General features: G+C 38.4%; 1 protein-coding gene across 2 annotated transcripts in view; it reads right to left on the reverse strand.

Moving 5' to 3' along the window:
* Grb14 (growth factor receptor bound protein 14) overlaps positions 1-13,438 on the reverse strand; it is a 110,291-nt gene that overhangs the window by 14,448 nt on the left and 82,405 nt on the right. For both annotated transcript variants that reach the window (XM_006499883.4, NM_016719.1), the window contains 5 exons: positions 11,446-11,567; positions 9,494-9,568; positions 6,297-6,434; positions 3,263-3,373; positions 2,977-3,072 (listed from right to left, as the gene is read on the reverse strand). In XM_006499883.4, the coding sequence (XP_006499946.1) occupies positions 2,977-3,072; positions 3,263-3,373; positions 6,297-6,434; positions 9,494-9,568; positions 11,446-11,567 (542 nt within the window). The remainder of the gene's footprint in view (positions 1-2,976; positions 3,073-3,262; positions 3,374-6,296; positions 6,435-9,493; positions 9,569-11,445; positions 11,568-13,438) is intronic.

Here is a 13,438-nt window from a genome sequence, read left to right on the forward strand (position 1 = left end):
CAAGATTTTGATTTTAACATGGATCCAAACCCACACTCACTTTTAAAATCCTCTATGATGACCACTTTATCCAATTATTTCTCTACTTCTAAAAATTATTACTTTAATTTCAAGTTTGAGTGACATTAATGGGGCCTAAAGAGATTTAACTTCGAGCCAACAATAACTTCATAAACACAGAGGGGCTTAATTCCTAGATACACTCATTTTAGAGAACAGATAGTAACCTCAAACCAACACTTTCACAAGAAGCACGCTGCTGGACCACCCTTTATTTATCAGCCTTGAAAAGCCAGCTATCTACTAATAAGACGGTTTTCTTCACAGATGTATTGTCCCCGGTCCTGGCAGTGCCTCTGTGCTGCTGGGGGTCTTTAGAAAGCATTTAACTCTGGCCGAGGGGTAGGGCATGGGTCACCTCAACATTTGCCTGTCCCACAGAGGGGCAGATAGGCACCAAACTAGGCTAGAGAGAAGCTGGCAGAGTTCTAATTGATGGAAATGGAAAGAGCTGACACCCAGGATACAGTGCAATACAGAAGCCATGATTCTCTTTTCTAAGCCTCAGAGTTTCTATACTTCGTTAAATAACTAGAGTATTTTCCCAAGGGAAAAAAAAAAAGAACTTCTCCTGTGCAAGCATAGGTCGGTGTGTATGTGTGATTTTGTATGTGGATGAGCGCACATGTGTGGGCATACATGTGTTTGGAAGCCAAGGGTTCACACCTTGAGCCTTCCTCAATTAGTTTCCACTTTGTTTTAAGATGTGTCTCTCTCATTGAGCCGCAAACCTGTAGACTTGCTGGGCCAGCCAGCCACCACATTCCAGGGACTCTTGTGCCTCTGAGTTGGCAGTGATAGAATTGCAAGCACACCACCAGTCAAAATATAGAAACAACCAAAATGGTCTATCAGTGGACAAACAAACACCAGTGGAGAGGGGTTCATATATCATTCCAGTCACAGGAGAGGTGAACTCATAAAGGCAGCTCAAATCAGTGGCTACCAAGGCCTGGGAGAAACTACATATTGAGAACACTATCTTCTTTTGGACCTCAATATAAGTTATGGTTGCCCAACATACTGACTGTGTGAAACATTAATTGTTCATATGAAGATTAACTTGATGAACTCAATAAAAAAAAAAACCTTGAAAACTACAAAATAAAGCTTCTCTCTACATCTAGCATGGCATGATCCTGTTCTCGCTACACTGTTGTCTTCTTTTCTATCTCACTCCCATGCAGCATGCCAGGAAAGGGTTAACACATTAAAGATAGTAAGAACAGCATAACAAAGACAGGAAGGAACACGGGTCCCAGAACATAGGCCCAGTGTAAACTAAGATGGAAGCCAGTGAGCTTCCTTGGCCTCTCCCTTTTCTGCCACAGCTGAAAGAAAATGAGGGACACTAAACATTCCAAACGAGACCCAGTTTTTATTAATTTTTATTTCTGAATGCTGTAGAAAGCTGGTTTTAGTATACACTTAGTTATCTAAACCTTTCTCTGCTAATATACTAAATGATATGATACATGATAATTAGTATAACATGTGGTATGTGATATGATATAATTAATATAATATACATTATTTATACATTACCAAATCATACCAGTTATCAAGTATGAATTATGAAGAATGTCTCAGAATCTGCTGAAACTTCTATTTTATAAGGAAGATTTAAGAACAGTAATAATCCACATATTTTTGAACTTCAGTAGCAATTGAGAACTGACTGTATAAACAGGCCCATTCTGAGGGTTGTGCCTTTTTCAATGAACACATTTTTTTTTTGTAATTTCCACAACGATTACTAACAAAGCAGTATTTTCAGAAGGAAATGGTTGATCATTTTTATAATTAGAAAATTAAAGCTGTAACAAATTTACTGGCATAAATAAATACTTTAAAAATAAACGTGCTTTTGAAAATTATTGTTTGCATTTTTATCTATTTACTTATTTATTTATTGTGTATTTGCACATGCATGAGTTCTCATATGCATATGGAGGTCAAAAGCAACCTTTTGGGTCTCTGGTGTCAAACTCAGGTCATTATGTTTGGAACAAGTTCCTTTACTTTTGAGTCATTTTAATGTCTCCTAAATATGTGTTTTCAACACAATTTGGAAGAAACCAGTCTGTGTCCTCCCTATTCTTATCTACCTTTGGAACATTCTAACTCTCCTCAAAAGTTTCATCAACAAATTATACTAACAAAATTTTAATTTCAACATGGTATACAAGATATGCATCAAAACATATTCAAAATTAAATGTATGTACCCATTTTCCGCTGTACTCATTACACTACAAAGCACTTAATAAAGCAGTCGCTGCTGGAGCGGGGGAGGGTGTCAGTGCTGTTTAAGAGTGTCGACCATGCTCCAGGGTAAAGCTACACATCTAAGAACACTCACAGAGCAGAAAGTGGACTTTATGGAGGGGTTGGGGGAATACACAGCCATGGATTAGGAGAAACGCAGGGTGGAACCAGGAAGAGTTGGGGGAGGAATGACGAATATGATCAGATGATCAAAAGATGTAGGAAATTCTCAAAGAACACACACACACACACACACAATAGAATGTAAAATAATTCCAATTAGCAATATCTAAGGGAAAAAAAATTAAATACAACTCCCTATGGGTTTGGGGCAATTTTACAAACACAGACTAAGTTGTATACAGGAGTCCTGTCACTCAGCTACACTGGCTATATATGTGAGACCAACAATAAAAAGTCATTTCTAGAAACAGAATACCTGCTTCACACAGAAAAGACTCGTAGATTAGGATAGTCACTCTATTCTGTATGTTCATCTCTTGGACTCAAGAGAGCAGTGGTTATTTTTCTTTTTGCCTTAGAGCCACACAGGTGATGGGAGGATCTTCACATTGGAAAGTAGATGTGTCTTTAAACACTTACAGATGTCAGAGCATCTCGCAAGCACCCACCCGTCCCAAGAGATTACCTTCAGCAGTCGGATGGCGGTCACCCAGCACGTCCTGCTCTGCTCTTCTTCTGCACAGAGCATTTTCAGGTCCCGGGGCCCTCCTGCTTTGTTAGGCTAGAAGGCCACAGCATATTATTTATTGTTAATGCATATCTCGAAGGTAACACCTGTTGAAATAAAAGCCACTAAAATTCTCCTATACATACGAGAACTCTAGCTCTTTTCAAAAGAAATCGAAAGAAACTCAAGATTACCTAAGAGGCTGAGGCTTGCTTTACTCATCTATCAAAACATTAAGCAGTACCTTTAAGCAGAATCCATAGGGAGTTGGCGCTCCGTGTTTTTTTTTTCCTGCCAGTGACATATAAACGTGACTAGTGCTGAATTCACTGAAAAGCTGCAAATGCCGTGGTTCCTTAAAGAAAAAAAAATATGTGAACATTGACTTGGATGCACAGTTCTACAATATCTTTTGCATTTCTCATATTGCACAATTTATACCTCGGCCAAAATAACATGATCTCAAGCAAAATTCTACACCAGTGTCACACACACACACACACACACACACACACACACACACACAAAGCCAAAAGTAAACAGGGTTGCCATTTTCGTAAATAACCAAGAGCTGCATACAATTTCATTTAAATTGACGAGGGGTAGTTTGTTTATAATTTTACTATTTTAAGTTTCCGGTTCTCATTAACCATCGTGTCAAACTGAAAGAGGAAAACAGAAGCCTGCCAGGCTCGTGAAAGCGTTTCTGTCATCTCTGTGTCGAGTGATCGCTTCTGCCACAGGAGGAAATCTGGCTTCTTGAGAAGATGGGAAAAAGAGAGAAAGAAAATCCTGCTTCTTTCAGATACACCCATCCCTCGCATGTGTCTGTCTGTGCTGACAGCTGACTTCGTGGCCATCTTCTTCCACAAAAGGAGAGAAGTCTACACAGAAGAGTTCAGGGAAATTACCTGGGATGGAATGTGTCTGATTGTCAGGGCAAAGGGAAATCATGAGCAGCTATTTCTTCTCAGGAAAACCCGAGAGATTTGGAGCTGGCCATAGGAAATTCCTGGGTCATAGTACTCCGTGCTAGGTTAATAGCTTGGAGAAGTGCTTAATTCTGAGGTTGACTATATAATCAAAACTGGCCCAAATGCATTTGTTCTCCAAAACCTTGCGACTAGCAGTGTGGGCACTGACCCACAGAACCAGTCTCACCTGGAGCTTGTTAGAAAGGTAAAATCTCATTGCCCGCTCCAGGCCCATTAAATCAATATCTGCATTTTAACCAGATCCCAGGTGGTCTCCTATACGCAGTGTTTAGCAGCAGTGCTCTCTCTCTCTCTCTCTCTCTCTCTCTCTCTCTCTCTCTCACACACACACACACACACACACACACACACACACACTCACACTCATGCATATATGCACACACAATTTACACATGGAAATAATTCTAAAGTAACCTACTAAGGAAAAATTGGGGACATAATAACACTGTGATTTTTTTTTTAAGACCTTAATATATCTGCTACCTGATAATCTTGGTTTTGTTTCTTATTTTTCCTATGAAGAGGTCTTGGTTGAATACTTTCACTTCCAGTGAAGTAAATGTTGTGTGGGAGTGACTAATGGCTACTATAAGGCTAGGAGGTATGACTGTGAATTACATGTGAGTGAAAGCCTTAAGTACTGTCTTTCCTTCTCCTCTCTTACATAAACATCTATACATTTACTAATAGATTCTGACAACTAAATCAATATAGCTCTTAGTATGTATTTTTATTATCAAATCAGTTTCTGTCAGTGAATAATATATTATAGTTTAAAAAGTCACAACAGTAAGAAAGCATTTCCATGTTCCAATTCCTCATTTTGTTTTTCTTAAACAAATGATTTTCTTTTTGTAAAAGATTTATTTATTGTATTTATGTGAGTATACTGTAGCTGTTTTTAGACATACCAGAAGAGGGCATCAAATCCCATTATAGATGGCTGTGAGCCACCATGTGGTTGCTGGGAATTGAACTCAGGACCTTTAGAAGAACAGTCAATGCTCTTAACCGCTGAGCCGTCTCTCCACTTCCTCAAACGTTTTTTGTTTGTTTGTTTGTTTTGTTTTGTTTTGTTTTGTTTTGTTTTAAATCAAGTCTATTCTGGCCAGGCATAGTGGCACATGCCTTTAATCCCAGGACTTTGAGTCAGAGTCAGGAAGATCTCAGTGAATTTGAGGCTAGCCTGGAGAGAGTTCCCAGATATCTAGGACTACATAGAGAGAACCTGTCTCAAAAACCCAATCTAAGTAAGTGAATAAATATAAAAAAAATATTCTGCTTTACTTTCCAAAGACGTCAAGAAGTACCTGCTTAGGAACAATGGCACACAGTGACATCTTTTGAGTTGTAACAGCTTACTGGTAAATGATAATAAAATGTGTTCCAATTTGGACAGGGTTGTTCACAATGCTTAATGTTCTGTGTATGTGTGTGTGTGTGTGTGTGTGTGTGTGTGTGTGTGTGTGTGTGAGTGTATACCATGGCATGCTTGTGAAGTTCAAAGAAAGAGTAGGAGTCAGCTCTTCCCTTCCAGCGTGTGAATTCAAACAATCTTGAACTCAGGTTGTTAGACTTAGCCAGTGAGTGCTGAGCCATTTCACCTGCCTGATATGTGGATTAGAAGAATAGTATTTTATCTATTGACAGCCACCATTTAAAATACCATTACTCCAGGTTTTAAGATAGACTTTCCTGCCTCTGGAGTCCAGTTATATAAAACAGTTTTGTTTTGTTTTGTTTAAGGTTCAGGGGCTGCAGAGATGCAGAGATGCTTCAGTGGTTGAGAAAAGGTCTTACTGCTCTTGTAGAGGACCAGGGTTTAGTTCTGAGCACCCATTCAGTTGCCTAAAACTCCAAGTCCAGGAGACCCAACACTTCTGACCTCTACAGGGTCTTGCATGCATGTTATTCATAGGCATACACTCATGCACACAACATAACCTAAACATAGAGTGAAACTAATATTTTTTAAAAGAAGGAGGAAAAATCACATTAGGTTTCAAATCTGAAGCCTTTGATGAGAAAGAAGCAAGAAACCCGGTTTGGAGTGGGAGGAGTGGATTCCTTTGATATATGAGTAAGAGCATCCAGAGTCCTAAATGCTATAGACAGACTCAACGTAAAGCAAATCCGAAGACGTTTAAAACCTATTATAGCAGATGTCTAGGGTTCAAACAACTCTCGACATCAGTTAGGAGAGTAATCACCATAACAAAATCAAACCTGATGTCATAGAGCATAATAGATAGTTCATAACACACCCCAAATACTGTGGCTTACCTTGGATGTGCCTTTAGTAGAAAAATATAAGCCAGATCTTCTGAGAAAAAAGTAAGCTTTTTTCCAAGACTTCTTTCCCTGTTCCTTTGCATGTAAGAAGCCATGGATTTCAGGATACGTGCTGGAGCTTAAAAACACCTGGAAGACACATGAGATGTGATCCTAAACTTTGGGAACAATGATGCCACTAGTCTTTTACCCATCAGACACAACCATGAAAACCCACATAGTAGCAATGGCATTTGCACTGGACCAAGATTACAATGCATGCTTGACAGAGCTCAGTCAAAAAAACCTGGCACAAGTTCCGAATTAAGTTTGTGCAGAAAATATACATTCAATATAATCAGTAAAATGGGTAAAAACCAAAATTACACCTATTTGAATTTATACTTGAAAGTGGACACTATCTAGAGACTTAACTCCAGACATGTTTCATCTTCTTCTATAGATTCTCATACAAGTATTTGGCCTTAAAGTACATTATGTAATGCAGTGTACTGTAAGACTGCCATCCTGACTTCAATCATTAGACAGCTGAATCAAGCTCACCTCCCTAGTGAGGGTTAAGCATGCTCTCTCTCTCTCTCTCTCTCTCTCTCTCTTTGTCTCCTGTGATTTGGGCTTTAGGTGGGCATAGCAGACTGGGCTTTAAAGGGAAATGTTTATAGCATCTCCTATCCCACATGCTTCTGCAGTGTGGTCTTGGCATTGAGTCTTGAAAAGGTGGAGTCAGTTTTCCATGCCCTGGAATCCTCATAAGTCAGTCACCCTTAGAATTTGGTTGGAGAAACAAGAAATACCACCAGTTCTTAATGGGGAGGTCTTAGCTTAATGGTTTCCACAAACTGATTCAGATTAAAAAAAAAAATGTAGTCACCTAAGACCACCATGGGCCTAAAGAAAAGTGGGGAAAGGCCTGGAAGATGAGACACCATGTGGAGAGACAAAGTTCACTTTGTCTTTTCAAAGCCAACATCATCATCCAGCCACTAAGCCAAATGGCATCAGAAATGTGACCCTGGAAGCAAATTCCTCCCCAAATCATACCCTAGAAAATCGCTGGTAAGATGGGAACAGGTACTTTAAGCCATTAAGATTTGGAAGAGTTTGATACAAAGCAGTAATTAGTAGAGACGCTGGGCATGTGGTGGTGGGGAAATTGAAAAGAAAAAGGACAGTCATATGTAAGTGGCTATGCCGGGCCCTTATTATGATAGTGAAATTGCATTAGTGTCTTCTGAGAGAAAACAGAGATCCCTGGGAGGATGCAAATGCAAAAGTGGAAAAATTTAAAGTAGCAGAAATCATTAACTAAAATGGGGTAAAATATCCTAAAGGCCTAGACTGCATCCAGGGAAATGCTGAGAGGAGATATTTACATTTTTAAGTAAATCACTAAAAAATTTTGATGCAATGAGCCATTAATTAATTGATATGCAAAACAGGCAAGTGGGTTCTTAGTTTGAGTGCTTTCCAAGTTATTAAACCAAACCAATTAAATTTTTAAAGAAGAGTCAGAGGGGTCACGCTAGAAAGAGAAGAAACCTTTTAAAAAGTAGAAACATTGCCTCAGTGGAGAGGAGAGGTCAGGGCACATGCTGGACTATCTGATTCCAAAGCCTGTGATTTCCCTTTTTATTATAATTTAACAGTAAGGCAAGGGAAGCATAGGAGAGGACAATTTAGGAAGCGAGGTGGAAGAAAAACCACAAGCACGTCACACAAAGCACCCACGAGCAAGGCTTTAGGGGTCTACTCTACTACTCCAAGGGGTGCCTCTATGACACCCAACAGCACGGAAGCTGCTTGTAAAAAAAAATTATTTCTCTTAAAACTAATGATATTTACCCAATATTCTAAAGGATAAAAATAAAGCATACCCTGTTTTAAAATGCACAGGAAAGAAATCTGTGATAAGCACCTTTGTCTACTGTATAAAAAGACATTCGATACTGGGCCAGACAACATTACTATTAATTGAATTTGTGAACTCTCAGGTTTAGCTTCCACAGCACTAATGAACCTGTGAAAAAACAACTGTGTTGGCCAGTCCTGTTAATCTATTGAAAATAAAATTACCCAAACAGTTAACTGACTGCAGAGATGATGCCTTGGGAAAATGACCATGCCAAAGAACAGCCCAAGTGACAGAAAAGAGCCCCATAGTCATAAGATGGATTCTGCGGAGATGCTACAACTGTTCTAGGATTGCATGTGTCTCCCTCACAGCCACTGTAAGTGCTGGCTCAGAGAATATGTTGAGGTTTTGTCTTTTGCTGTTTATTGTAGTGAATGCTAAGTGCTGGCCCTCAAGATCTGGAGTCTGCACTTAGCTTCTGAGAACACCCCCCCCACCCCAGTTAATTCTGATTGGTAAATAAAGATGCCAGCAGCTAATAGCTGGGGAGATGAGACGTTGGGAGCATTTAGTATTCCCAGGCTAGAGACTATGGAGAAGGAGCAGGAGGGACAGAGCCACCATGGAAGAAGAAAGAGAATGTGCAGGAGGGAGAAGGAGAGCTACCATGTATAAGAGCCAAGAGAACATGGCCTAGAGGGCTGCTCAAGTGGGTCAAGAGCGGCCAAGATGGAACATAGAAATTAGTAAATAGTAATTCAGTGTTATCAGTAAGAAATTGGCTTCTAACAGCGTGGAGGTTAGGCAGTTGCCCAGCTATTGTGCTGCTTAAGGCATATGAATATATAAGGCTGTGTGTGTCTTTCTTTGGGGAACATAAATAGTCAAAAGAGGGAAGGCACTCTACACGCGGATTTAAAGGAATGGGGACATTGCATACACCTTCTCTTCACCTTTTCTTCTCTTTCGTTCAGAAGCTATACTACCAAGTCTCTACCAGTATAAGTGCCTGAAGTTCACTAGGAAGTTGGATTTTTCCAAAAGATAAGCACTTTAAAAAAACAAACAAAACAAACAAAACACAAATCTCATGCAAGTTTCCTGTCATGGAAAACATCGTTAAACATTGAAAATTCTTTCCAATCTGGAAGAAAATGTTATTGAGTAATTTAGTAAATTACTTACTTATACAATTTTTTTTTCTTTTTGTCTTCTGGAAAAATGTATTACGTAGGTTACAATATTTCAAACTCTGGTTAAAAAAATAAAAATTTATGGCAAAAAAATCAGAGTTTTTATTTTTGTGTTCTCACATATTTTAATGAAAATATTTTACCTGCAGTATCTGTGTAGGGGATCTGTCACCATTCATTTCAGCTGCAAAAGACACCATGTGCTCTGGAAAGAAATACTGACCAAAGATACAAGTTAAATTAATCTCAAGCCTAGGCCAGGCAAGGTTCCACAATGACCGATATAGTAACCTAAGAAAAACATCTATAAACTAATGTGTCTTAAATCCCTACAAAATGATTTGGAAAATGCCATTTCTAAATCTAAACTACATGGCCCCTTTATGAACCCAGGTGGCTGTGTTTGCCAAGATCAGCAGACACGGCCATGAAATTCACGGAGAAATATCACCCCTTGAGCTTCAAGTTTGCTCTCATCTCTTCCTTCAGTCCTAAAACCGTCTTACCAGGTGCTGCGGGAGTCCTGACCCACTGCACAAAGTCAAGACTCATAGAAGTAAGTGGCAAAGGCTGTGTCAAAGGTCAGAGCCCAGAACACTGATCAGCCAGGACTCAGCTGAGGAGCTAAAAGGCCACTCATTTCTTCCTACTGTTTTTCCAATCTTGTTTAATCATAAAATTCACCCCAGGAAGTTGTTTAAAATAGAAATCCCCAAGTTTCATTCTTGACTTTTCTGATTCAGTAGGTTTGGACAGGTCTTGAAGTATATGTGTTTTTAATAAGTTCTGGGGCTCTCCAAGGTAAATTTCATGATAAGAAAAGTTTGGAAACATATATTCTACTGTATTTCCTCCAGGAGAGGATTTGTCAGCAACCATCTACTAACACTGTGATGGAAAAACTCTACATTGGTGGGGCTGAACTGTGTGTTAGAGATGCTTAACAGTTAGCTTTCTAACCTCACCCCACAGCTGCTCTCCCACTCATCCTGTGTTAATTACAAAAAGAGGAGTTCCCCCCCACATCATCACATCACCCCGAAGTCAAGAACCACTATGAAGATCTGCAGAAATGAATGTCAAGCTTTACTTAAGTAAAAATAAATAAGATAAAAAATCATACACTGAGCCATAGTTCCCTACATATAACTTCTCAATGGATGTCTTAATAAAGGCTCTCAGGAAAAAAATACTCTTCCTTCAAATCTAATTCTATTTCATTTTTATTAGAACTCTCATTTTCTTTGTCAAAGATCAACCCATTATGTTTCTATTAATAAGTTACAATAAAAGAGAACATAAGAGGTCTTCTAGGGTTTGAAAATATTCTATTATGGTGTGTATCATATATTTTTCATAAAGGATCGTTTCAATCCAATTATCCAAAACTTTAGTATAAAAATACACCACAGCTGCAGAGACAAAAACAATTTAAAATAATGAGCCCAGAGGCGATTCTGACTTCTCTGGATCCGCAGACTTCATTAGGATATCATGCATTTACTTTCTTTTACAGAGAGCTGTAATGGAGGGAGTGTTTATGAGGTGGTGTGCTGCGCTTTACCCTCTATCTACCTAGTTCAGCCATTAGTGCGCTGAAAATAAAATAATTTAAAGAAAGATACCTATCAGTCTTAACTGCCTGGCAAAGCTATAGTGCCCATAACCAACACCAATTTAGAAAATTTAGAAAATGCCTTATTTTCCTTAATTCTATGAAGTGTACTCAACAGTCATGTTGTGGAAAACACTGAGGGAACCAATACAATTCATTTTCTAAAGCAAATACGGAATTGCTTTGACTTTGTGTCTTAAATGGCAGGAAATAGAAGAAATAGTAAATCTCCAACTTGGTTTTCCCAATATTCAGAAATTAAATACCAAATTCATCTCCACTCAGAGTTCACCATTAATGTTAACGTGTTTTATCTGTGAATGTAAACTACCAGGCATCATGTTAGCTCATTATCGTTAAAATAGGGCCTCAGAGCACAAGTCCAAAGCAACTAGCTCTGTTTTATTTATAACAATGTTCTGCACATAAAAACCAACTGACTCATTTAATTCTATAACTGTTAACAGAGCGTCCACTCACCATTGGGTTCTTAAAAAATTCATATTTGGCATAATTCTTTCTAAGATACAGCTTATTGTCTTCTTCCACTCCCCAGTGAGACAGCACTTCAGTTGGCAGCTCGTGGTCCTCTACGGTTCTTTCTGTGAGGATATTTCAATGAGTGTGTTGTCAGACACATAAATAGTTCAACAGACGAATGTGAAAATACACACAAATACAAACATATAGAGTAAATGATGTATCGTTCACAATGTATTATTAAATAGCAGCTCCATCTCAAATCTTAAATAGCTACACTGGCAAGGCTTCTGTTCAACTTAGAATTATTACATCGACTTTTACACCAAAGCATTCATCTAAAAGGAAAATTACATAAACTATCACAAATGCCATTTTTGCTAATTTTCATACTCCTTTTATTGCTATGCAAATTACAGCATAAGTTTGATAACAAATCTGTATTAAGACATGAGAGCTATTCTTCCTTTAACTCATCATGGTGCCAAAATTAAAATATTTGCTCCAGGTTTGAACAATTCACCTCATTAAGAGATGAAGAATTTTGACAGGTTCACTATGCATTTAAGACACTTAATCTGGGTAGCTAGAGAAATTAAAATAGATGCTTTAAAGAAGAAATTTCCACTCAAGTGGATACAGTTTTTTTTTTATGAAGCTCAATTCCTTATGGCACTTTATACTTTCAAACCTAATTTAGGAAAAATAGATCCTGTGTTAACAATGGAGATAATTAAGTAAGGTAGAAAGATACGTAGTAGAAAAGAATTTCAGTGAACCAGGCAATGGCAACATTAAAGAATTCAAACATAACCTGCAAATTTTCTATTGTAATGCAAACAGTGATAGTGTTTGTGATTGTATAATTTATAATAGCCCCAAACTAGAAACTACTCATATATCCCTTGACATGAGAATGAGTTTTAGAAGAATACACAGTAAGAATATTCTACAATAATCTCAAACAGAAATCTCTTAGGAATGAAGATGTTTATTGCATGATTCTTCTCACATAAGGTTCAATGTGAGAAGTTCATCTATGTGACCTGAAAGTGAGGAAAATGGAAAGGAACCGGGTGAGCTCACAGTTCTGTTTATTCACTCACGCAGGCGTCAGTTACTCAGGAGCATGCAGTGTCTGAAAAGTCACCAAGAGGTCCACATGGGACGTGCTGAACTTTCTTAGTGTATCCTATTCTTCATTCAAAAGTTAGGAAAATTTAATTATGAAATTACCAGTGCAGAACAGCTAAGAAAGGACTATAAACTCCTCTGTTCTTAACATGTTCCTAGGTCCTTTTTGAAAGAAAAACAAAACAAAACAAAACAGCATCTCAGAAATTGAACACACAGACATAATCTGTGAGATACCACAGGGAACCCTTGTAAACAATCACACTTAAATTCTTCAGAAAGGAATTCATCTCAATGAGTAGAGGTGAGTTGTAGAAAGTGCTTATTCTCGTCTTAGCTGGAGCAGATGCCTTTGTTTCTGTCTCACTGACCAGTTCCATTCACTGCTTATTTTTCGGAAAACTCAGAGCCTGGTTTCCTCTTCTCTTTTTCCCACATGCACCCAGTTCCTTGAAGGAAACCCTCTGCCTAAAATGGCTTTTCTCAGTGCTAACAGATCTTCACCTCCTTGAATATAATGTGTTGAAAGCCAAGGCCCATACCCTAAGTTTTCAAACCAGCAATCATAGAATGATCGTTCAATGACTTTCCCTATTCCATATCCAGCTTTAAGTCCCAAAGACAAGAAAGTCGAGATTCCAGAATATATTTGTACCTAAAAGCAAAAGCCATACCATGTCTGTGGGGTAGGGGGTGAATATACACACAAGATAGAAAAAGACCTTAAAAGAAATGAAGGTGTGATGTACACTAAACTAGGAGTAAGTCCTAAAGACTCTGTGCTAAGTGAAATCAGACAGACACAAAAAGACAAATAGTATATGACCCATAGAAGGTAGCAAGAACACTCTGATGCACA

The sequence above is a fragment of the Mus musculus genome, chromosome 2 (assembly GCF_000001635.26).
Source record: "Mus musculus strain C57BL/6J chromosome 2, GRCm38.p6 C57BL/6J".
Lineage (NCBI taxonomy): Eukaryota > Metazoa > Chordata > Mammalia > Rodentia > Muridae > Mus > Mus musculus.